General features: G+C 41.2%; 4 protein-coding genes and 1 long non-coding RNA gene across 6 annotated transcripts; 1 reads left to right on the plus strand and 4 right to left on the minus strand.

The window, feature by feature from the left end:
• Positions 1-3,897: 3,897 nt before the first annotated feature.
• On the minus strand, positions 3,898-4,878 carry LOC135673118 (ethylene-responsive transcription factor ERF109-like). Its single transcript, XM_065181881.1, has one exon. The coding sequence runs from the start codon at positions 4,568-4,570 to the stop codon at positions 4,028-4,030; it is 543 nt and encodes a 180-aa protein (XP_065037953.1). The 5' UTR covers positions 4,571-4,878; the 3' UTR covers positions 3,898-4,027.
• Positions 4,879-5,918: 1,040 nt separating this feature from the next.
• Positions 5,919-7,720, minus strand: LOC135673119 (cold-regulated protein 27-like). 2 transcript variants are annotated; one of them, XM_065181883.1, is made up of 5 exons: positions 7,449-7,720; positions 6,899-7,105; positions 6,564-6,816; positions 6,397-6,486; positions 5,919-6,259 (listed from the first exon to the last, which is right to left on the minus strand). In XM_065181883.1, exons 1-5 carry the CDS (start codon positions 7,575-7,577, stop codon positions 6,234-6,236), a joined length of 705 nt encoding a protein of 234 aa, XP_065037955.1. In that variant the 5' UTR covers positions 7,578-7,720; the 3' UTR covers positions 5,919-6,233. The 2 variants fall into 2 exon arrangements, with proteins under 2 accessions (XP_065037955.1, XP_065037954.1); XM_065181882.1 differs by having other exon boundaries at positions 6,555-6,816; positions 7,449-7,717.
• A 2,679-nt stretch (positions 7,721-10,399) lies between these two features.
• On the minus strand, positions 10,400-11,514 carry LOC135673120 (uncharacterized). The gene is made up of 2 exons (XM_065181884.1): positions 11,041-11,514; positions 10,400-10,783 (listed from the first exon to the last, which is right to left on the minus strand). The coding sequence occupies exons 1-2, from the start codon at positions 11,393-11,395 to the stop codon at positions 10,704-10,706; spliced, it is 435 nt and encodes a 144-aa protein (XP_065037956.1). The 5' UTR covers positions 11,396-11,514; the 3' UTR covers positions 10,400-10,703.
• A 3,119-nt stretch (positions 11,515-14,633) lies between these two features.
• LOC135673121 (uncharacterized) lies at positions 14,634-16,232 on the plus strand. The gene has a single exon (XM_065181885.1). The coding sequence runs from the start codon at positions 14,727-14,729 to the stop codon at positions 15,963-15,965; it is 1,239 nt and encodes a 412-aa protein (XP_065037957.1). The 5' UTR covers positions 14,634-14,726; the 3' UTR covers positions 15,966-16,232.
• Positions 16,233-18,037: 1,805 nt separating this feature from the next.
• LOC135674909 (uncharacterized) lies at positions 18,038-19,493 on the minus strand. The gene is made up of 2 exons (XR_010513767.1): positions 18,507-19,493; positions 18,038-18,409 (listed from the first exon to the last, which is right to left on the minus strand). It is a non-coding gene; the product is annotated as an uncharacterized LOC135674909 (long non-coding RNA).
• Positions 19,494-22,722: the final 3,229 nt, after the last annotated feature.

A 22,722-nucleotide genomic window follows, 5' to 3' on the forward strand; every position in this document is an offset into this window, starting at 1 on the left:
AAAAAGTACAGAGATATTAGAAGCGTAAGAGTGTACGAAAAGAAGTATTACTATAAAATATAGAATAACATTAATGATTTGAGTTTTTAAAATATGATGAATTATTAATATCATCTATTTCACCTTTAGGTGAAATATTGATATATTCAGTATTCACTCAAAATTATTTATAGATAACTAATATCATCCTTATAGAATAATATTACTATCTTTGGATAAATAATCCTAAACTATAATGATATCAAAAATAGTATCATCCTATCTCATCACATAATTATTTAAATTATATTCTCGTTTATGATTATCTAAATCTTCTAATTATATATGTCATTATAAATATTATATTTTAAATAATTTAGGACTAATTTTTAATATAATTTTATAAGTTATTGATCTAGACCACTTTGACGATCATAAGACCAATATAATAATATAAAATATAATTTAAAATATTTTATAAATTATTGAATATTTATTGTAATTCATATCTAGAAGCCTATCATCTTATGTCATTTTAGTAACTACTAGTCTAATAAAACTCAAAGATATAAATTATAAATAATATTCATCAAATATTTTTTAATCTAATTTATATAAAAAATAATTCAATAATAACTATAATAATTATTGAACATTAATTAGTATAAAAGAAAACTCATATGATGACTATAATCTTAATAAAACATAAATCATTTCTTTATATGAAAAATAAATACTATTTTATAATATTAAGCATATGTATGTGAATAACTACACAAATATCTAAGAACAATAATTAGAATTTAATTATCACTAAAAAAATTTTTATGAATATGTCATATGAGAAAACTATAAAAGAAATCTATATTATATATATATTTTTAATTCTATAAATTATTTAAATGGGTCAATCAATCTTATTTAATTGGACATCCCAAATTGGGGCTAATTTGAATTGGACTAAAATTATTGAGTTGCCTAGATTAAAGCCAACAACCAACTTAATTAAATCAATCAAAATTGAGTTCAATCAAAAATTTAATTTAGAAACAAATTGATTAAAATTAGGCTTCAATCAAAATTTAATTAAAATAGGTCAAATTAATTAATTTTATAATTAAGGACATAAGTAAAAAATATTTGATTTTCAAGGGACAAAACTATCAAAGGGAACTCGATTAAAAGATTTTAGAAGGGTAAAATAGTCTTTTAGGGTGAAAAAAAGCCCTAATCCCCTTTCTTCGTTCTCAACTATCGTAACATTTGCCTACGCACAACTAGCCCAAATACCCTCCTGGGCCGATTGGTGACCCCTCATCATGGTGCCCATGCCTATGACTAACCACTCTTTACTAATGACCAACACTGTTTAGCGATGTAACGCAGCCATCACCTACCAACCATCATTCATAGTTGTATCATATGCAACTCCTTATCGGCATTCTATTCCTACATGCATGACTATCATCATCGCATGGGTCCACATGGGTGGTGCAATCACTCCTTGGCCATTGATGCAATATCGTTGGCCAACCATGCTTCCTATCTACTCTACGATGTGCGTAGATATGTTGTCACCATTCACCAATAACTAATGCTATCCAATAATGTAGCACCACTGTCGCCCGTAAATCATCGTGCACAACCGTGTGACCTCCTCATGTGGCGTCGACCACTGTCATGTGTTGCTATCCGACAACTATAAATCATGGCACACCCAACAAGGCCACAATTGGAGGTCATTTCTTGTCGTTGTCGCTGTCTACTGGTAGCCATCTTCACCACTCTATGTCATCGTCGATCAAGGCCAATGCCTAATAGGGCTATTGCCTTGCTATGCTACCACATGTAGCAGTAGTATTGTGTGTGCAGTGTTGCTTGCAGCAAAATCCTATCATCACAAGCAACAACGATGCCATCTAAGGCAACTGTTGCCCACGGTGACAACTATCGCATGCAGTAATGTCGTCGCAACCCTTCTACTGCCAAGGAGTAAGTAGTACACAACAACTATTGACTAGAGTAGCCGCCCATCCAACCTATGGCCACTAATCAACAAAGGTCGCCACCCTCAACAGTGTTGTCGCTAATAGCAAGCTATCGATAGTAACCTACCAATCAAACATACGCAACATGTCATCCTTGGCTTTACCTGCATAAGGTGAGGAATCTTACATCACCCATAAGTATATGATATGACGAATAAGATAGGAAAATAAATCGATAACACAAATGGATTGTTCAACCATCGTACAAACAAAATCAAATATCATTATTTCATACGAGAATGGTGTTTACAAACATATCTAAATACAAAATAGATTTGAGATACTTTTATAATATGAGGTATTTGATTTCAAAACAGTAAGCTCTGATACTAATTGTAAGCATAAAAAATTATAATCTTTCTACTTTTACGTGCATACTAAGAACTAAAATTAAATAACTAACTTTAGATCAAAGATTAGATGTGCATACCCTTCCATATTATTTAGAAAACTTTATCTAATCTAAAAATGCACATCGTAATCCAATCAATAGGAAGCAATAACACATATCTACAATATGAACTAAACGTTTCTTTTCCTCTATTTCTATCCTTTACAAGATTACTATAAGCGATGGATTATAGACTCAGGAGAGATAAAAGTATATTTAGAATCTTTTTTATATATATTATCATATGTTGAGATTGAGTCTAAGATAAATAACTAATAAAATCACTCCTATTAATATCATCTATTGTGAAATTCTATTATAATTAAAATTTCTTTCTATTAGTTGATAACTATAATCAAAATTCAATCAGATTTATAATATATTTTATTTAATTAAATAAGATCAAAAGTTACTTTAGTTTTGTTTGTGTTTGTTTCTAAATATATTTTTAAATTTTATATTTGGTTTGCAAGGCTAGTGGACCCAAATAGATGGTCAATGTCATAGTCTTAGTCTGCAAGTGGTTTGTTGAACACGGCACTCTTCGTCCCTGTTAGGTTCTTTTATCATATAGTGATAATTTGATTGTTTGCTCTTTTAATATAATATTTGGAGAAAATTACATATGTAATTAAAGCGACGAAGAGAACGGTTGATTACAACGACAGCTGCCGCAAACAACATGAAAGCTTATTAAAACATCGACCATGACCGAACAATAATTAGGTCTCTACAACTTGCCATTCCTATGTAGGAATAGAAATGCTTACACTCGCAGACTTTGACTAAGTAAATCCCACGTCACATCACACTTGTTATTGGTCGTACACGAGTTGCTAATTCCATGTTTGTTATTTGGTCTTCTATTCCAATCAATTTCGTTATTGAATCATTGTCACTTAAGAATAAAAAAAAAATTATAATATATAATATTTTATTAACTTCTAAGAATGTAACATTTATAACTTGATTTAAGAAAATAATCATTCATTTTTCTTTATGATATCCATGAATTTTTAAGATTTTTAATTTTTAATAATCTAATTTCTTTTATTTTTTACATATTTTGTTTTCTCTTTCTTTTTGGTAAGTTATGATGACTTATTACATTAAATTACTTATTTTTTGAAAATCTCGTGTGTGTGTGTGTGTGTGTGTGTGTCTTTTTCTATTTCGACATTTTGTTCCAAGTAGATAATAAAGAAGAGGCTTCAAGCCACACGAGTTGGATACTTCGTCTCCAACACCGACCGGTAAGCTTTTCTATCTTTCCAAATTCGGGTTCTAGAACTTTCTCACGTGATGTGGCGTTCGGCGATAGGTCGACCATAAATGTCACGCTGGGCTCCACCCTCCGTGATTGTGAGTGTAGTACACGTGATGTGACATCCAGAGATCAGTTCCATCCGCCACGCGTCCATCCCATCTTGCGGTACGTACAGCGGACACGTCTCAAACACATCATCATGATCATCATCATCCAAAAAGACAATTTTGATGAGTATTCATTTTTTCTACAGATAAATAAATAATAGTAATAAACCAATAAATAAATACGGGTTTGCACGGGAAGTAGCTAAAATCCATGATGGATCATCATCCAGTGTCATCAGATCATGTAACCTGTCCCATATCCCACCATTTCCGACACCTGCTGCTGCTCTGGAGCAGGTGGCGTCTGATCAGGGAAGGGGAAATTGAGCTTGGCGCGTTGCCCGCGGAACTCGATGGCGGCTCTGTCGTAGGCCATCGCCGCCGCCTCCGCGGTGTCGAAGGTGCCCAGCCACTTGCGCACCGCCCGCCTGGGGTCGCGTATCTCCGCCGCCCACTTCCCCCACGGCCGCTGCCTCACCCCACGGTACTTGCTCTTCTTCGTATCATTCCTCCTCCTCCTCGTCGTCCTCCCGGGGTCAGTGGCAGCGACAGCCGGGGCGGCGGAAACCTCGTCGTCGGCGGAGGCGAAGAAGTCGCAGCCCAGGCACCCGGCGATGCCGCAGAGGCGGCAGGTGTCGGGGAGCGGGAGCGCGGCGGGGGCGGTAGCGTGGCCGGAGAGGACGTCGACGAGTGCGGAAACGATGGCGGATGTTTCCTGCTCTCGAGAGGCGCCGGAGAAGGACGGGAAGGAGCGCTGCGGGTCGGAGAAGCTCAGCATGTCGCTGCTCCTGTTCCCGATTTGATGTGATTTAGAGGAGAGAGGGTCGGCTTTGTGGTGGCGGGAGAGGAAAGCGGCGGTCTTATAGTGGAGCCAGGGAAAGGCAGCGGCATGATGTCGCTCGACTCACGCGGACGTCGTAACTGACAGCCGGGATGGAACAGGTGGGGTCGTCAACACGTATAGAAAGTTCGGAGACAAATGGAAGGTAAAATGCGTGTAGGAAGCGAGACGGAGCGAAAGATGAAATCACGTATATGCCCATTCACGAAGACGGAAGGAATCATCCTCGATGGTGTGTGTGGTGGACAGACGGACGAAGAGAGAGACGTTGCTATAACGGTTGGACGTTCTAGAGAGTGAGTGGGATGTAACAGAAATACTGTGCCATGTAACAGAAATGTAACAGAAACTTAGACTTTTTTTTTAACCCAAAAACTAAAAAAACAAAAAGGATGAATTTTCAAACAACCTCTTCTTTAAACTTGTTCCTTCTTTTATCAATTTTTAAAATATCTTTAATAAGTCATAATAATAATTTTCGTTCAAATTGGTGGATTGGTCTACATGAGGAACCAATTTAATTCCTCAATTATGATATTTTTGAATATATTTATAGTGTTTATTTTTTTCAAGATATTATAATTTTATTCAAAAACACTATAACTGATATAGAAATCACTCTACAATACTCATTTGAAATCATATTTTTACATATGAGTTGGTTTTTACTGAATCTTGAATCAATTTATCAATTACAGTATTTTTTTTAATAGATTATTTTGATGAAGATATCAAAAACACTATAAATTAGTTCGTAGGATATAATCAATACTACTCAACTATTTTATTGGGGGATATCTCAGGATTATGATAAATAGAGAATATTTTTTTCTGAAAATATAAAAAAGATAAACCCCTCTAGAAACTCTCTCTTTCTAGAATTCATCTCGTTTTATCTTGAATCAACAGTAGTCTTAGACGTGTGCCAACTGTGTCACCGAGATGAGACCCACTAGCTAGAGAAATTTCTTGTGTTTGAAGTCCTCTCTCTCTCTCTCTCTCTCTCTCCATACTCGTTGGGCATTTAGCGTTGAAATTTCTCTTCAACTACATGAGGTAATATCACTATTCTATTGAGAAAAATTGTTTCGTTTCATTCTTATTCCTAACAATATCTTGCATTAGTTACATTGAAATAAAGATCAGTTTAAATTGATTGATCGATAGATGCACATTATTAATTTGGACATTTAGTTGACGATGATAATCGTATTTAGTTATCCTATCGAATCATGATAAACGATGTCAAAGTAGTGTTGATCCTGGCAACAAGAACAAAGCAAGAAACAAGAACAAAGGGAAAGGATTTAGCTATCATCAATTCAGAACAAAGATTGAGGAGCCTTCTAAATGCATCTGAGGACTTAACCTTGCGGTAGGATTTAGCTTCCGCTTCCTACATTAATGTTCATTGAACGTGACTATTAAGTCACCACCAGTCAAAGTCTTAATCCGAACATGAAGGATTTATCGTCCACCACTTCTTCATACATCTGAACAAACTTAGGCTGCTCACTTGAATGCAGGCTCAAGAATCCAAATCTTCTTCTTTCCCGTCCTCACATCTAGCTTCGCTTCTTCCTGACTACATTATCCATCTTCATCGGCGTGGGTGCAGGGAACTGTCTGAAAACACAGCAGAGGATGGCATTTCAATAACAATATCCTACTACTAGAAATGAGCACATCAAATTACTGATGAAGAAGACAGAAATCATGGAAGGACAGTATCCAAGCATGACACATCTTTGATCGGCGCTTACTGCTTTCAGTTTTGGCTCGTTTCGCCCGGGCCGTTCTGGTTCGGTGTTCTTCTTTGGATTCCATGTCCACGAAGTTCTGATCCGAGACCTCTGCAGGAAACCAAGCGTGCTTTCAGTTAAACTGAAACCTTAGTGTCTCAGAATTATCTAAGTGGAACCTGCATTGCCTCCTCGAGGATGTCGATGCCAATTACGAGGCCAGAAAGGATGCTGTTGTATAGGTCTTGTCGGTCTTCCAGAGTGCCTTGCTCGACTGGTGAGCTCATTGGAATCCATTTGGTTCAGTCGCCTGCTTCTTGATGTAAAATGCTGGATCCATGGATTTTCCAACAAGTGCCAGCTTTCATTCTTGATCTCAAACCGAATCCTTTTCGGATCAAAATTATGCGTCTGCCAGCATCCTTTTTGCAGAACCTTCAACTGCAAATTTTGATTTGGGATGGATAAGAAAGTGCTTCATGGCTTTATCCATCAATCCAACAAGTGAATCTCGGTTCCATACCTGACAAGAGACGAGGAAATTGGAACCCAGAGCTAAATCTTTTGTGGTGGGGTTTCGTATTGCTATATGCAGGCAGCCAAGCAGATCATTTGATCTATTCTCGTTGATGTATAGCTGATCAACGAAAGATGATTCCATGAAACTCAGATACAAATTGTGCGTCTCATCTGTCCATACAATTCTCGCGAGGATTGGAGTCTTAGGGCTCTGAAACAGACATGAGTCCTTCAAATCGTGGTCTCCTCATACGATACATAAACAAGTTTTCCAATTCAGGGCAAGAAGAGGAGAACATCAATCAAGGTTTAAGCTCAATTGACTTTATTTACATCAGCAGCTTAATTTCTGAAACTGAAAGGTTTTTTTACTCCAAAAATGATCATAATTTTCAGTTTCTCGTGGTGGATAAATCCAGAGTTGTTGAATCATGACAATCTAAAGAGCACATACTAAAAAAGCTTTCATGGAAATAGAGATTGAAACAGAAGCATCTGAATCCCTAAATCATGTAACAGAGGGAAAAGATGAGTAGAATCAAGTCGACCCTCACCTTTAGGACACTCTCCTCGCTACCGGGGTTGACTTCCCTCTGGTTCTCTCGCGTCGAGGCGGAGTAGATCTCCGGTGAGATCGCCTCCCCCGGCTTCGGCGCCTGAATAGCCTTGACCGAGTCAACCATTTTGGACGAAAGAGAGATGACGGAGCGGAATCCTCACGAATTGGTAGGAGAAGGATGAGACGAGGGCAGAGAGATGATAGGAGGAGGAAGGCAAAGGAGGGGAAAAGCACAAGCCTAACTCCTCCAAGATGGCATACAATGACACGGCAGGGACCGGAAAATATCGCTGGAACTGAAGGCAAGGATTCGATCGCTGTGGCAGCGGATCGGCACGTGGCGGATGGTGGATACTGAATTCGTGGTGACGTGCACCGATGGGTGTGCCACACCGCCGGCCTTACCTCATCAAAGATTTGATGATGTTTCGGATTCTAACATTTAAGGAAAAAAAAAGGGGAGAGATTTTATTTAATTTATTTTGGAAAAAAACATATTCTACCATCAATTAATTTTCCAGAAATATTGCCCATTGATTTCTTGGACTCACGATTTCAGGTGAAAAAGGCAAGTAGGATGGAAGAATGGGTAAAGAAACTGAATAAGCAACCACATCCGGTACCAAACGAGATGATGAAGAGCCGTTGGCTGTCTGTGTCTTGGGAGCCCGAAATCAATTCTCTTTTGGTGAAGTTTGGTGTGTTGGAGGCTAATTGTATTGATTGGCATTGAGCTCCGTGATCTGATGAAACCCAGAAAACTTGACATCACGATCTCATGACCAGTATCCATCTCCCACGGATCAAATGATGCATTTAACTAAACCTTTCTTCGTGTAAAGATTGATCAATTATTAGTCGATTTCGAGCTTCATCCGAACACCAATTCGGTTCAGATAATTCTCTCATCTAATTGGCCGCGTCATCATCGAAACTATATCTATGCTATGTAGCAATACTAATATTGAACGTGTTTTTGGCAGTGAATAGGGAAAGGAAATATGATAGCGTCCGCTGTAGAAAACATATCTATACTTATCTAAATCTATGAATCTTGGTATCATTTTATTAAATTAATTTTGGTATCAGATTGTTCTTTGAAGAATATATATGTCTTCGAGTTAAAGTTTATTTTAGCCTATGTGAATTTGATCGTAAGTCATTTAGGTTCTTATGGTTTATTCTAATATAAGTTTAAACTATTAATAGTTTAAACTTAGGACTCATAATAAATAGTTTGATCATGGGTCAGTTAGGTCCTTATAATTTATGATACATGACTCATAATAAATTATTAATATAATAACACGTATAATTTAAGTTTAAAAAAGGATTAAGATTCATTTTAACCCATGTGATTTTAGTTATCGATCACTTAAGTCCTTATGGTTTACTTCTGTTTAAAATAATTTTTATATTTTTAAAAATATAACATATAAGACCCTCCTGTCAAATCCGAATTAACAAATGTTAGAGTATGATTCAATGATATATTAACTCATAATAAACCATTAATATAATAAAGTGCTTAGTTTACGTTTTAAAAATGATTATGGTCTATCTTGTCGAAAAAGAGGAAGCGACAGACGAAGGTGAGGTGACAAATGTATAAGAGATCGAAGGCGAAGATGAGGGAGAGCTGGACCATCACGTTGTAGGTGCAACGAGTGGAGGCACAGTAGAGGACAAAGTGAGAGGCGGTGGGGACCAAGACGCCTATGAGAAGAAAGAGACCAAGAGACCACTGTGCCTAGTATTAGATTGGTCGGCACACATCTACCTAAGATAAAACTAGAAGCTCCTGAGCTCGTCATCAACGTGTGAGAGACTAAATGCATATGATGCCCTACTAGGCAGCAGTTACTCGGTGATGCTAATAGTGGTTGCTTTCATGAGGACACCTCCTATTGCCATTGACGGTGTAGTTTAAGTTTAAAAAAAGGATTAAGGCGTATCTTATCAAGAAAGATGAAGTGAGGGAGGCCATAGCAACGGACGAAGGTGGAGAGACAAAGGTAAGAGAGGTCGAAGGCGAAGGTGAGGAAAAGCTGGACCACCATGTCGTAGGTGCAACGAGTAGGAGCGTAAGAGAGGATAAAGTGAGAGGCGGTGAGGACGAATACGCCTAGAAGAAGGAAGAGGGATCAAGAGACCACTACATGCCTAGCGTTAAATTGGTCGGTGCCCATCCACCTAAGACAAGATCAAAAGCTCCTGAGCTCATCGTCAGTATGGGAGAGACTGCATGTGTAAGACACCCTGCTAGGCAACAGTTACTTGATGATGCTAATGGTGGTTGCTTCGATGATGACACCTCCTCCTGCCACTAATGGTGGTCTTAGTTTTTTAAACTTAAATTACATATGTCATTATATTAATGATTTATTATGAGTCAATATACACGTAAATAAATTTTAGTGTCTATTAACGAGGAGCTTATACTATGTTTTTAAAAATATATAAATTATTTTAAATATAAATAAACTATAAGAGCTTAAATTATTGATGACTAAAATTACATAAGTTAAAATGAATCTTAATCCTTTAAACTTAAATTATATATATTATTATATTAATAATTTATTGTGAATCAAACTGAAATGTTTGTTTATTCTCACTTACACTCTAATGTTTATTAATTGAGGGACTTATATATTTTTTTAAAAAATATATATTATTTTAGTTTCGAATAAACTATAAAAACTTAAATAGTCTGTTACCAAAACCACCCTATATCTTATGTTCTCCGGACTTCATCTATTTACAATCTCAGTGATGTAAGATTTCACTCGTCGAAGCAATTCCAAATACCAAACATATAGCCTTTTCCCCCGCCGCTTTTTTTTTTTTTTTTTCTATTTTACATTTTGGCTGTCTTAATTTATCGGTAGCAAGACAGAGATGGAAGAGGCGACCGCAGGAGCATGCCATCCTTTTACAAGGTGATGAAGCAAGAAATTATACTATTTAGAGTTCCCTAAAGAAAACATCAAAAGAATTGACGGCAACAAATTATAGCTACTGACGGAGCAAGCATTCACTACTAAGGTTTAGCAGTTACTGGACACTATTTTGACTGATACAATTATGCAGCATAAGAGAGAGCAAGAAAGCAGAGGGACGGGAAAGCCCTCGAGTTAGGAATCATTGGCACGCATTCATACAATAAGATCAATCGAGATGTGAATGGATTCTTTCTTCTTTTGTTCTCTGTGTGTTTTGCTTTGTTGACTTGACTTAGGGTGTGAGTTCAGCAACGTTGACGCAAGGAGCAAGCAACCACTTGGGCCCACTGCTTCAATCTCGCTTTCCTCTCCTCCGGGCTGTCGCCTTTGCGTTACCAAAAAGCCACGCATCAACAAATTGCTCACTTAATAATTGCAATAAAAAGAAAACACGGGTAATTTAATTTCGATTATTGGATTATTTATTTAACTGCGCCATGAGGTCATCATCGACGATTTGGTCAAGTTGGACGGCCGTTGAAACCGTCCGACCTCGATCGGACGGCTGCGGTAACGCGGCGCACCATAGCGTCCGGCGCTGTGTGCTCCAAGTTGGTAGGATAGAATTCTCTGGAGACGTACCTGGGGAGAAGAAGGAGACGGGGCTACCCAAGTCGGGCGAGGCGGCGGATCCGTCGGATGAGGAGGACTCGGAGGGCGGGGATCCGGCTGGGGAGCCGCGGTGGACGGTGTAGTACAGATCGAGGGCCGGGAGAGTGTCCGAGAGCCTGCGGGCGTCGGCGAGGGGGAAGTCGGCGTCGAACCCGAATCCGAGGTCGATGCAGCCGCGCAGCTCGTCGAGGTCCTCGTCGGTGACGCTTCGGGCGCGGGCGAGGGCGAGGTGGCCCCGGCGGCCGCGATGGATGGACTGGCGGCGGAGCCACGCCTCCTCCCGGTCGGAGTCCGGCGACCAAGATCGCTGCTTGAGCAGCCCCATGATGGTGGGGAACAGGAATCGAATTCGGCCCCCCTCTCTCTCTCCCCCGCGAGGGAGAGGAGGAGATGGGGATTGGCTCCGGTTGTGACCGACGCGTCGGGCTATGGCAGGGGAGAAGCCAAGACTGACTTCTATTATTAGGTGGCGAATAAGCAAGAGCCACGCTTCCATGCCCTTCTCGTTGTACGCTTTGTCTAACCCGGTGTTAATTGGTGATGGCCAAAGGGTCCCGAAAGCACGTCAGTGAGGCTGGCCCGCTGCATGGCGAGGTATGCAAAAGGGTAAATAAACAGACGGCCGGACAAAGGTGTCCCGCGATAGATGCTGTTGGGGGCTTCTCCACCCCCTGGACTCACACCTGGCCTTTCTACCCACTAGTTGTTGGTTAAAAATATTGGGCCCCATTGAACGCGGCCCGAAGGAGCCGCCCATCAACGTGAGGTGGTATGGGGACCAGTTCGACTGGTACGCGTCATGATGCTGTGTCGGCGCATATTCTCAGTTGTGTGCAGGGAAGTTATTTATGTAGGTTGGAAACGGCTGCCCAGTTGCCGTTACAGGCAATGAGTAATTCTTTCTTTTTGAGATAAAAACAATATGATAATACATTGATTTCCGGGTAATATCTGACGGAAATATTTTGATCGTTCACATAATTTTATATTAGATAAATTCTAAAAAAAATTAAAACTTTGATATTTGTTTTAAACATTTAAACTTTAAAAAATTATCATACTCCTCAAATATGTCACGAACCTTTATCTCCTCCTCTTCCTTCTCTCTCGTTACTACGTGATTAGATCAATAGCGATGATTAACGAGGGTAGAATGATGACAGTATAAAATAAAATTATTATGCTAATTATTTTTAAAGTTGTAATGCTATCTGAAAATTTTTCAACATCAAATTTTTTTATAGAAATTCGTCTTTTCATATTTTTCATTGAAATAATTTTATGTTTCTTGAACCATTTCACACTCTGACCTTCCTATCGCGTATGTCATACGACGCCACTTTGGTTGTTAAATATTCCGTTTGAACATTGACATTTTAATAGTCAAAGACGGGGTTTTGAATGGTAAACGATGGCGGACGATACGCAATCGATGACTGGTTTAGGAAGGTTTTTCTACGTGATGTGTGCTTGAAGCATCAATCACACACTGTTCTAAGATAAACGACGTGGTGCCGGTGATGGACGGTTGGATGTGAAACCGATGAGTGCATAACTGTAAAGCACTATATTTATTGGATCGGATTCGGGTTTGCCACGAAGATTTGAATTAGAGTCCGATGAGCTTTAGATCCAAAATCTCCCTGCTCTGACAAGGGCATTAAGAAGATCAAGGGTGTAGTCTGATAAAGTTGCAGTGGATGGCAATCCACTATGATTGATCCACCGGTTCGCTCCAAGTCTCTTGTTTCAGTCTTCTGGCTGTGCTTGTTCTTGTAGCAATGGGAGCACAACTCATGTAGCTGCTCTGGATTGAGGGAGCACAACACTGGGAAGATGAGGTTGTAGCGTGACAGCAGGATGGATTAGCATGGAGCTCATCTGTGGGAGATTTGGGCCTTTCAGGTCCTAGATTTTGTGTCTTGCACTGCAGTCTGGTCTGGTTATCGATAAAATACGATTGCTTACAGAAGAAGATAAAGTCTGTGATGAGTTGGGGTTGCAGAACACTGCAGTCCCGTGTCCATGTATCACAACCAGCATATGCTTTTCTTCCTCTCCTGTGAAGTCCTCCATGTGAACTACTTTAACATTCCTCAAGAAGCCCGTCTCCTGCATTCACATGCATCTTTTGACAATCTTCGCTGCTGCTGCTGCTCTATTAAATTTATGATGAGTTGCTCCTACTCTGAGCCACTTCAGCAGACTACAGATGGAGTACAGATGAATAGAAGAAGTCAGGCGGAGAGTTAGGCTTGGGAAAGGATCTTCTGCAGCTTGAGAGTGCTCATGGTTTGTATGATGGTTGAATATTATTAATCAACCACCCTGTTGGACTTGATTGCTTCACTCATTTTAATGAGCACACGTCAAACAGTTGGCAACGATACAGCAAGGAAAGGACATGGAAGATCTTTCAGCGATCAAAAGCTGTCGAACATTGAAGGCAGCTGCTTCACAAACAACTTGTGAGTTTTACTCTCTCGTTTCCTACAATTAGATTTACCCTTCAAAGCTGTGTGTCAGATTCATGTATCAGCGGGAAGAGCCTTGTGCATCATTAGATCATTCTTCCTCTTCGTGTTCTTGGGAGTCGTGGGAGCGAGATTTCTGCAGCAGAACCCTAACCGGTGTGATCGCAATGACCAACGTAAGGGTTAGGGTGAAGTACGTACGCTGGCAGACGAAGACCATCGATGGAAGCAGCCATTAATAATTGGACTGGAACAGTGCTTCAGAGCTTGATGACCAAGCCATACAAGGCTGCCAACACGTGGTTTCACGTGCCATGGTGGGGTTGGGTCGGTCCACACTGCCAAGAACCGCACTCTCTCTCACACTTGGACATTGAAGCACTGTGCCAATCGACCTAGTCACCCTTACACATGCCGTAATGGGTGATCAGCCTCTTGCACATGCCGCCCTATAAATGAATGAACCAAAACATGGACGACCACCATGTCAACTTAGGGAACATATACGTGTGTATATAAAGAACTCATGCTTTGACCTCCCACTCTCTTACTGTTCTTGTCAACACCATACCAACAGTTTCACGGTAATATTATAACGCAAGCCCTCCCTTCACATTTGCTCCAATTGATTCATCATACGTGGAGTGCTTGGATTCTCATCGTCGAATTAAGTTTAAGATTCGTGCGTGTCACAGATGGATTTGGTGAGAGCTATTTGGGTATAAGATTTCAAGAACAATTCGGCAAGCCCATTGCTTGATGTCGCCACAATGGAAGGAGCAGTTAACTCTCTCTGTATGGTCGTATAATGACTGTATTTTGGAGAGAGAGAGAGAGAGAGAATAAATGCTGCGTTGTAGTGTGGGAATGGAGAGAGAGGATGAGACAATTTGGTACGCGCTTGTAATGGGAGGAGCTGCCATGCAACTCACCGTCTTGTCCTCTTGTTTCCGTGGAGTGGCCAAGAAGTTTCAAAAAATTTTGACACACATCATCACACTGTCACTGTGCTCCCTATGCACTCTTCCTTTCTTCGCTCTCTCTCTCTCTCTCTCTTTCTATATATATATATATATACATATATACATCCTCTCTTGAGAAAAGAGAACAGTCACTGCCTCCTCTTCTATGCATTCAAGCATACATTGGCTTCGTTGATAATCCCATATCCATCACCACGACATGGTCGACGTCGACCGCCGTATGGCGGGCCTCACACCAGCCCACGCTGCAGGACTCCGCCGCCTCTCCGCTCGTGCCACAGCCACCACCGCATCCTCTCCCTCCTGCTCCGCCATCTCCCACCGTGGCGGCCTCCTCTCCTTCCTTCCCCTCGCCGAGTCCGTCCTTGCCTGCCTCCGCGCGGCTTCCGTCCCTGTCGTCCCGGGCCTCTCCCACGCTGAGCTCGCCCGCCTCGAGGCCGACCTCGACGTCTCCTTCCCCCCGGATCTCCGCGCCGTCCTCGCCCTCGGACTCCCCTCCGCTCCCGGCTTCCCCGACTGGCGCTCCCCCGGCCGCCGCGCCGCCTTCGACCTCCCCCTCGCTGCTGCCTCCCTCCAGGTCGCGCGCGGCGCGCTCTGGCCACGCTCCTGGGGCCCCCGCCCCGCCGACCCCGACCGTGCCATCCGCCTCGCCCGCTCCGCACTCCGCCGCGCCCCCCTCCTCATCCCCGTGTTCGACCGCTGCTACATCCCCTGTCGCCCCTGCCTCGCGGGCAACCCCGTCTTCTACGTCGACGAGCACCGGGTGTTCTGCTGCGGCTTCGACCTCGCCGACTTCTTCCAGCGCGAGCCCGCCTTCCACGCCGCCGCCTCCGCTTCCCCGGATCCCCATCCGATCTGTTGCCCCAGGCCCCCCGGCAGGCGGAGCCTGGACGCCGTCGCCGGGAAGACTTCTCGGTGGATCGAGTTCTGGAGCGACGCTGCTTCCAATCGCCGCCGCCGTAACTCCTCATCGTCCTCCTCTTCCTCCTCTTTCTCCTCGTCCTCCTCCTCCTCCTGTGGATCGGCGTCCCCGCCGCGACCGGACCCGCAGCAATTCGTGGAGATCCGATCGCCGAGGCGGCTGCCAGGCTGGGTGGATGGCTACCTGGACCGGGTCGGTTGGGTCCTCCGATCGGCCGGGTGGGACGAGTCGGACGTCAAGGAGATCGTTCGCGTGCCCGCATCCGCCGTCTTCGACGGCGAGGACGAAGCCACAGCGGCGACGATCGACTCCGAGGCGGCGCTCGACGCGCTGCTGGTGAAGGCGGACCACTGTTCCGACTCGCTCCGGCGAGCCGGATGGAGCTCCGACGACGTCTCCGACGCGCTGGGGTTCGACTTCCGCCGGAGGCCGCAGGAAAGACCCGCGGTCAAGTTACCTCCCACGATCGCCTTCAAGATCGAGAAGCTGGCCGCCGAGGCGGTCTCCCAACGCTGACGGGCGGTGTCCAGATCCAGAACCTTTCAATTTTTTGTGGGAACCTCGGTGACGTCGGAGCAGGTGTCGTACGGAAAGCCGTATAAAGAGGAAAAGAGGATGTATGCGTACAGTGTTAATAACAAAAATACCTGTATGTGCACCATATATTACGAAATCGACCCCCCCAAAAAAATCCACATCACAGCTCTCAAAATTTCCCCCCTTTGATGTCGAATGATAACGTGTAACATGAAAAGAAGGGAATCGATGATTTGGTTGGAGCTACCGAATGCGGAGTACATCAATTAAGCTGGTTTAGATTGGTTGGGTTCGCGTCGCTTTTGGTAGATTAATGGGTGGGCTGTACTTATTATATATTTCCAGTACGTGATTTATTAAGACCAGGAAGCTTGGCCGGGCCCCACCGGCGCCGTAACCACACGCGCGGATCGTGATTGCTCACCGAAAAGAAGCGAGCCACCGCAGTGCATGCGAGACGGTGCACCGAAGCCATGAAAGCTCGTGCCGCTCCTCCTCTCCCTCGCTGCCTTTCTTTTCCTTTCCTTTCTTGTTATCATCGTCATCATCATCGAAGACCACTGTGGGAGTGACAGCTTTGGGAGCTCGGGCCATGGCGGAGGGACGGGGGTGGGTGGGGGGTTCGAAGGGGAGGTGGAGGAAACGAGGCACGGCGTCCTCGGACGACGACACGGCATCAGGCTGTCGCCTCTTGAAAAGAAGCAACAAGAGACAACGAGCTGAACAAAAAGCGAAGCCAACCATCATCGTTGCTCTGCCCGTTGCCGCTGGGCACGTGGGAGCGCCGGTGTACAGATTTCCTTCTATATTCGAGCTTCGACTGCACCAAGGAAGAAGCTATCCGATCACCATCCGAAAAATAGCACCAAGCGGAAGGATACATTAAAGAAGCAATAGTACTTCCTCGTATTAATCTCACCGATGAACAGCCGCTGTCATCGTTACTGTGCCGGCTGTCATCTGAAATCGACGAATGGGTTTCGCCTATCCAAGTTGGTGTCAGGACCACGCTGCTGACAGAAGCTCCTTCTCGATCGAGACAGCACCCATACAACAACACTTTGAGCCACTCGGTTGTCTCGTAATGGAACGATGACAGTTCAGTTTCGGCTAGCTTGGTGCTACGCCAACATCCCAATGGATCATGATCTCAAGGAAGATTAAACTTGATGCTTTTGGATCACTGTTGCAGGAACTTTGGCGTGACACTGATCCAAGGAGCAAGTTTCCATGCAAGACTGTTGTCCTCACTTTAGTGTAGGGTTCTTTGGAACGGCAAGGGGTGCCCACCGAGAAGAGGCCAACGACGTGGGGACTGACGCCAAAGGAAGGAACAAGATCCTACTTTCCTCGATATCCACAGGTCGATCCATCTCCGGCCTCCTCCCTCTTTACGCAGCTGGACCACCACCCACCGCCACCATCGATGCTGCGACGCTGGAGATCGCGGGCACGCACGCAAAGCAACGCCAACAGCTTGCTGCTGCTGCAAACTTCAAGAGGGATTCAATGGAACCCTCAAAATCTCTCTTGGTATTTTAAATCAGCGCTCGTCTCATCTTTTACTACCACACCAACATGGACAGGACAAACATTCGCATCTGTTGATCGACAGCATCACTCGACTGTCCTTCTTGGTTAATCGTATTATATATAATATCTCCATTAGGAATTATCATATTGTTGAAATTACTCGCACACTTGTACTCATTCCAATTGCAATTAACAATGTTACTATAATTCAATTTATATAGATCTGCATGTGGAGTGTAACAATGATAATCTTATGATAGATATCTCATCGTTTTTATTTTTATTTTTCGAAAGATAAATAATTAAGACGAGAATTGATCTGAAGATCTTGCGGCGATCTAATAAAATCTTTGTCTGCAGTCTTTGTTCTTTAAAGCTGTTAGCTATGAGGTGAAGGCATCAAATGATCACTGGGAGACAGGTGATGTGCGGATCTCGAGACAAAGCTGCACTTTTCTGTCTCTTTGATCCTTGGTTCTTTTCCCACAAAGATCAACCAAGTTCTTGATCGGATAGTCGCCAAAGTCAAAAGGCTTTCATGACCCCATATAATAAAATGTGTTCAAAGAGCATCTGTTTTGCCATACTCTGATGCTCGAATTAAACGACACAGCCCAATTCGGACGTCGTCGCAAAGCATGAAGTACACTTACTATTCAAAGATGCTCGAACCATAACATAAGAATGCTGCACAGCTTCGACAAAAGGCTAAGACGGATGACCTCTCGCATCCGTAATCTTCTTCGGCAGCAGTAAATGTGCACCCCCGCGACACTCGGCTGCTCGCTCGCATTCGGCAGCAACCTGCCTTTATCATCCGTCGGTGGCGGTGGGATGTGCATGAGAAGATGACGGCGGCTTTCACTCCTTCCCATCAGTTCACGTGGATTCTGAGACAATCCAACAAACACTTGATGAACCATACGGGAAAGAAAAAGAGAGAGAGAGAGAGAGAGAAAGAGAAAGCAAGAAAGAAGATGCGGCGACCTCGCCACGATTCCAATCGGCCGCTGCATTTAATGAGCTACCGACTCTTCCACACGCTTTTGGTCTGTTCATCGATCGCCGTCGACGTGCAACTGAAGACGTGGCGATGAGGCCATTGCTGAGGTAGCGGTCAAGAAAATGATGTCTTTCAACAGAAAACAAAGGAGGGAGGGAGGGTGCAGACGTCGGCGATGCCGGTGTACGCAAGAAGTGTGATATGATAGAAAATGAAACAAGAAAGCATATTGAGATGGATTCGAATGCGTACTCTGTAATATAATCGACATAAATATTTAGATCGATCTCTATGACGTAAGCCAGTAGCTAACAAGGATGAAGAAGAGGTGTATTCAAACAACATATACACTAATCGATCGTATGTGTATATGTATATAACTCGATCGATTTTATCTACTTAATATAACTTAATCATTAGCAATAGGCTGATAGCAGCAATGCCTGCTGCTATCATTATCATGATCGATCAAATCATACTGCAGCAGCTAAAAGGTTCTACAGAAAAATACGCCTTTCACGACACGCATCACTTATTGGTCGTCGAAGGAGAGAGGTTTGGCGTGCGGTGTCTTGTACATGTCCATGTCCTCGTTTCTCAAGACAGAAGAAACCCATCTCCCATCCCCCTTCGTTGTCTCGAGGATAACACCAACCCCCACTAATGTGGGAAACACCCACAGTCCAAACCCATCGCTGCAGCAAGATTGATTGACAAATCATGAGAAGCATACAAATGAAGAAATCACCACCACAGTTTCTTGTCTGCAAGATGCAGGTCTCTGCTGCTGCCGCTGAAGCGGAAGGAAAGGTGTGGGCTCTTCATGTCTGTGGGGGCACCTCCTTCCCGGGAACACCTTCAGCTGGGTTGGCCTTCGTCTGCTCCTCCTCCATGCAGCAGCCTCCTTGACGAAGACGGAGACCGTGCATAACTAAATAGTATGAGGCCATGCTCGCAGAGCTGTCAGTTGGCATCCAGCTGACACTAAAGTGAAGATGAACAGCTAATGCGTGGCATGGCGTCGGCGAGTGCTGCTCCCCCGATTACAATGCATTTGGAGACTGATTCATGCCAAACCTTGTCTGCCATAAGTGGACAATCAAGATCAGCAGAACTGGACACAAGTTGTTCTTCCCTCACTTGTTTGGTGGCTAACATGGCTGTCATCCATACTCTATTATCACCAGATAATGCAATTCTCAGCTGTTCAGCCTTTGGGAGAACAATGCCAGTACTATTTAGTTGGCAACTCTGAACTTAGCCACTTTTGATAGGATCTGACAAGTTAGTGGCCTACTACTGATGGACCAGCTACTGTAGCTGCAGAAACATTGCCTCGGTCATTTTAACTGCAACACAAAAACAAGTCACAGTCTCATTAGTCTGTGGTTTGGTGACATGAAAAGCCAGCTGAATCAGAAAGGAAATGTTGCTTTCATTAGAATATATATTTTTTAATTAAAAAAATGTTTATTACATTAAACAATATACATGACGTTCACATATGACTTCGAATTTAAAATTTATCATTTATTTAATAATATGTTAATCAATCTGAATGTCTAAACAAAAGATTTCTTTAGAATGAAATTGTTATGAATTTAATATCTTAAAAATTATTTCTGCTATATTTACTTTGTTCATTTCTTAGTTCAATACAGGATATTGCCGATTCAAGAAGTGCAAGATTTAAGAATGTCTCTTAATTTTCTTTCTACTGAAATATTTTACTCGCATTGTGAATTGTGTCAAGGCCTTGTGAATCCATAAAAGGATGTTTACTCTGCATACCATTTATTTGATCGTAATTCGTCTAAAAGAATTTAACATATCGTTAGATTATTAGATTATGTGATTATATCTAGCTAAATAAGATTTATTATATATATAATTATATTTTGATTACGATTATTGATCAATAGAAAGAAAATCTAATTATGATATAATTTCTTAGGATACAATTTTGATGAGAGGGACTTTCCTAATTGTATATCATAGACTCTTTGCTCTTGTTTAAAGGACCTCTTAGGGATTATACACATAATGTGTGGATATGCGAATACGCAGATAAGAGGAGATGGGGATACATGAGATGATTGAGAGATTATAGATCTTATCTCATCTTTCTTTAATTTTGTGAACCAGTCAATGAAATATTACGGATCTTCTCTCATATCCTTGTTGCTCCTAAATTCATCGCTCATAGTGGTCCTATAAAGAATAAAAAGACGAGTCTAGTTCTTCTTACAGATCGATATTACTATAGCTTTCGAATTCAATAATGATATACTTACAGATCAGATAAAGACTTTCTAAACAACATCATAAGGTACACATCATAAATTTTGATCAATTATTATTTGATTTCATATTTTGGTAATAAAGTTTTTTCACATAATAATGACGTATTATGATTTTTATGCTTACAATTGTTATCAGAGCTATGGTTGTGAAATCAAATACTTTAAATCTATTTGTTAGCACCTTTTACTCGTAAAAAGATGTTAATCGATTTTTATTTATGATGCATAAACTATTCGTCTATATTGTCGATCTATTAATCTATCCGATTTGTACTATCACTTGCTCGTGAGCAATATAAGGTTCCTCGTGTTTAATCGATGGATCATTATCAGCAGTTTACTGTTGATGATAATATTGAGGATGATAGTCTTCGATGGTCGCCCGCTTAGTCATGGGTAGTAACTGCATAGATCATTTGCTGGTCGCGACTAATATCAATTGGATGCTTAAGGCTACACGTAGGCGGTGAGCATGCACGATGGCAATTGTGCCTCGCGTAGTGTTAGGATAAATGTCATTAATATCTTTATTAACTCGAAGTGGTCCTAATTCATATGCGATGAGTCGTTTGGGGTAAAGCGAAGTTTCTCCAACCTTGTCCTTGTACAAAGATCAAGATCAGAAGAGGTTTCTTGAGTTGGTCCCTCGTTTAAGTTAGTACCTAGTTGCACACGACCCCTCTTGCCCCTTTAATTTGGAGCTAAAGACGTATTTTTATACTAACCTTAAAGGGAAGGACATTATGTGAAGATCATATACAACAGATAGTTTGTAACTAACCTGAATTATCTTTTGATCTTCCTAAAATATTCTTGTTAATATTCCTTACGGGAGCTAGCTCGTAACTAACTCGAATTGCCTTCTGATCCTTTAAGAATATTCCTTAAGGGGAGTCGGTACGTAACCAATCTGAATTATCTTTTATTCTGAAAATATTTCATGAATATTCCATAAATGAGATAGCTCAATAACTCGGCAGCTCAGTAACTTAACAATTGACCCAAGTTATCTTTTGGGCTTCAATCTTTGTGAATAAGAGGGTGCCGGCCTCATATGACATTATACGCGGTGAATGATGACTAATTGTTGCATCAGGGTTTTTATTAAAAAATTTACCTTTTAGAAATTAAGGAATTCTTATTTGTGTCTTTAAATTTTATATTTTGTTTATGCCCTTTAGAAATTAAAAATTTCTATTATATATCCTAAGTTAAAAGTATAGTTTTACCCTTCTTTAATTTAAATTTTTTGATTTATATCCTTAATTATAAAATTAATTTATTTGATTTATTTTAATTAATGCTTTGAACGAACTTGATCATAACTATATTTTTAGATTCAATTAATCAAGTCTTGATCAAATTTAAGAAAAAAAATTAATTTTTAATTAATTTTTTTTATTTTGATTGATAATTTTTAACTTACTTAATTGGGTTGATGCTTAGTTCAATTATAAATATGGTTCACTGATATAAGGGTTTTATGTAGAATTAAAAAATTATAAATTATAATTTACTTTTATAATTTTCTCATGTGGTTTATTGATTAACATTTTGTATGTGATAAATAAAAATTCAACTATTATTTTTAGATATTTATTCGGTTATTCATATATAAAAGTTTAAAATTATAAAATAATATTTATTTTTCACATAAAGATATGATTTATGTTCATTATGATTATAGTTATCATATGAGTTTTTCTTTATAGAATATTCAATAATTATTATGGTTATTATTTTATTATCAAAATTATTTTAGTATAAATTAGATTAAAAATTTTTGATGAATATTATTTGTAACTTATATATCTAAATTTTATCTAATTTGTAACTACGAAAATGATTTGGGATGATAATCTAATGAGATATATTTACTATAAAGGTTTTATCATTT

Source organism: Musa acuminata, chromosome BXJ1-5, assembly GCF_036884655.1.
Source record: "Musa acuminata AAA Group cultivar baxijiao chromosome BXJ1-5, Cavendish_Baxijiao_AAA, whole genome shotgun sequence".
Classification (NCBI taxonomy): domain Eukaryota; kingdom Viridiplantae; phylum Streptophyta; class Magnoliopsida; order Zingiberales; family Musaceae; genus Musa; species Musa acuminata.

What these genes read in the sequence shown, in the direction of transcription:
- LOC135673120 (XM_065181884.1), bottom strand. Translation starts at nt 11,395, where the DNA reads ATGGGGCTGCTCAAGCAGCGATCTTGGTCGCCGGACTCCGACCGGGAG. An exon ending in CGTCTCCTTCTTCTCCCCAG is followed by an intron (nt 10,784 to 11,040) that starts GTACGTCTCCAG and finishes GGTAACGCAAAG; the next exon opens with GCGACAGCCCGGAGGAGAGG.
- LOC135673118 (XM_065181881.1), bottom strand. Translation starts at nt 4,570, where the DNA reads ATGCTGAGCTTCTCCGACCCGCAGCGCTCCTTCCCGTCCTTCTCCGGC.
- LOC135673121 (XM_065181885.1), top strand. Translation starts at nt 14,727, where the DNA reads ATGGTCGACGTCGACCGCCGTATGGCGGGCCTCACACCAGCCCACGCT.
- LOC135673119 (XM_065181882.1), bottom strand. Translation starts at nt 7,577, where the DNA reads ATGGTTGACTCGGTCAAGGCTATTCAGGCGCCGAAGCCGGGGGAGGCG. An exon ending in ATTTCCTCGTCTCTTGTCAG is followed by an intron (nt 6,817 to 6,898) that starts GTATGGAACCGA and finishes CAAAATTTGCAG; the next exon opens with TTGAAGGTTCTGCAAAAAGG. An exon ending in TCCTCGAGGAGGCAATGCAG is followed by an intron (nt 6,487 to 6,554) that starts GTTCCACTTAGA and finishes GGTTTCCTGCAG; the next exon opens with AGGTCTCGGATCAGAACTTC.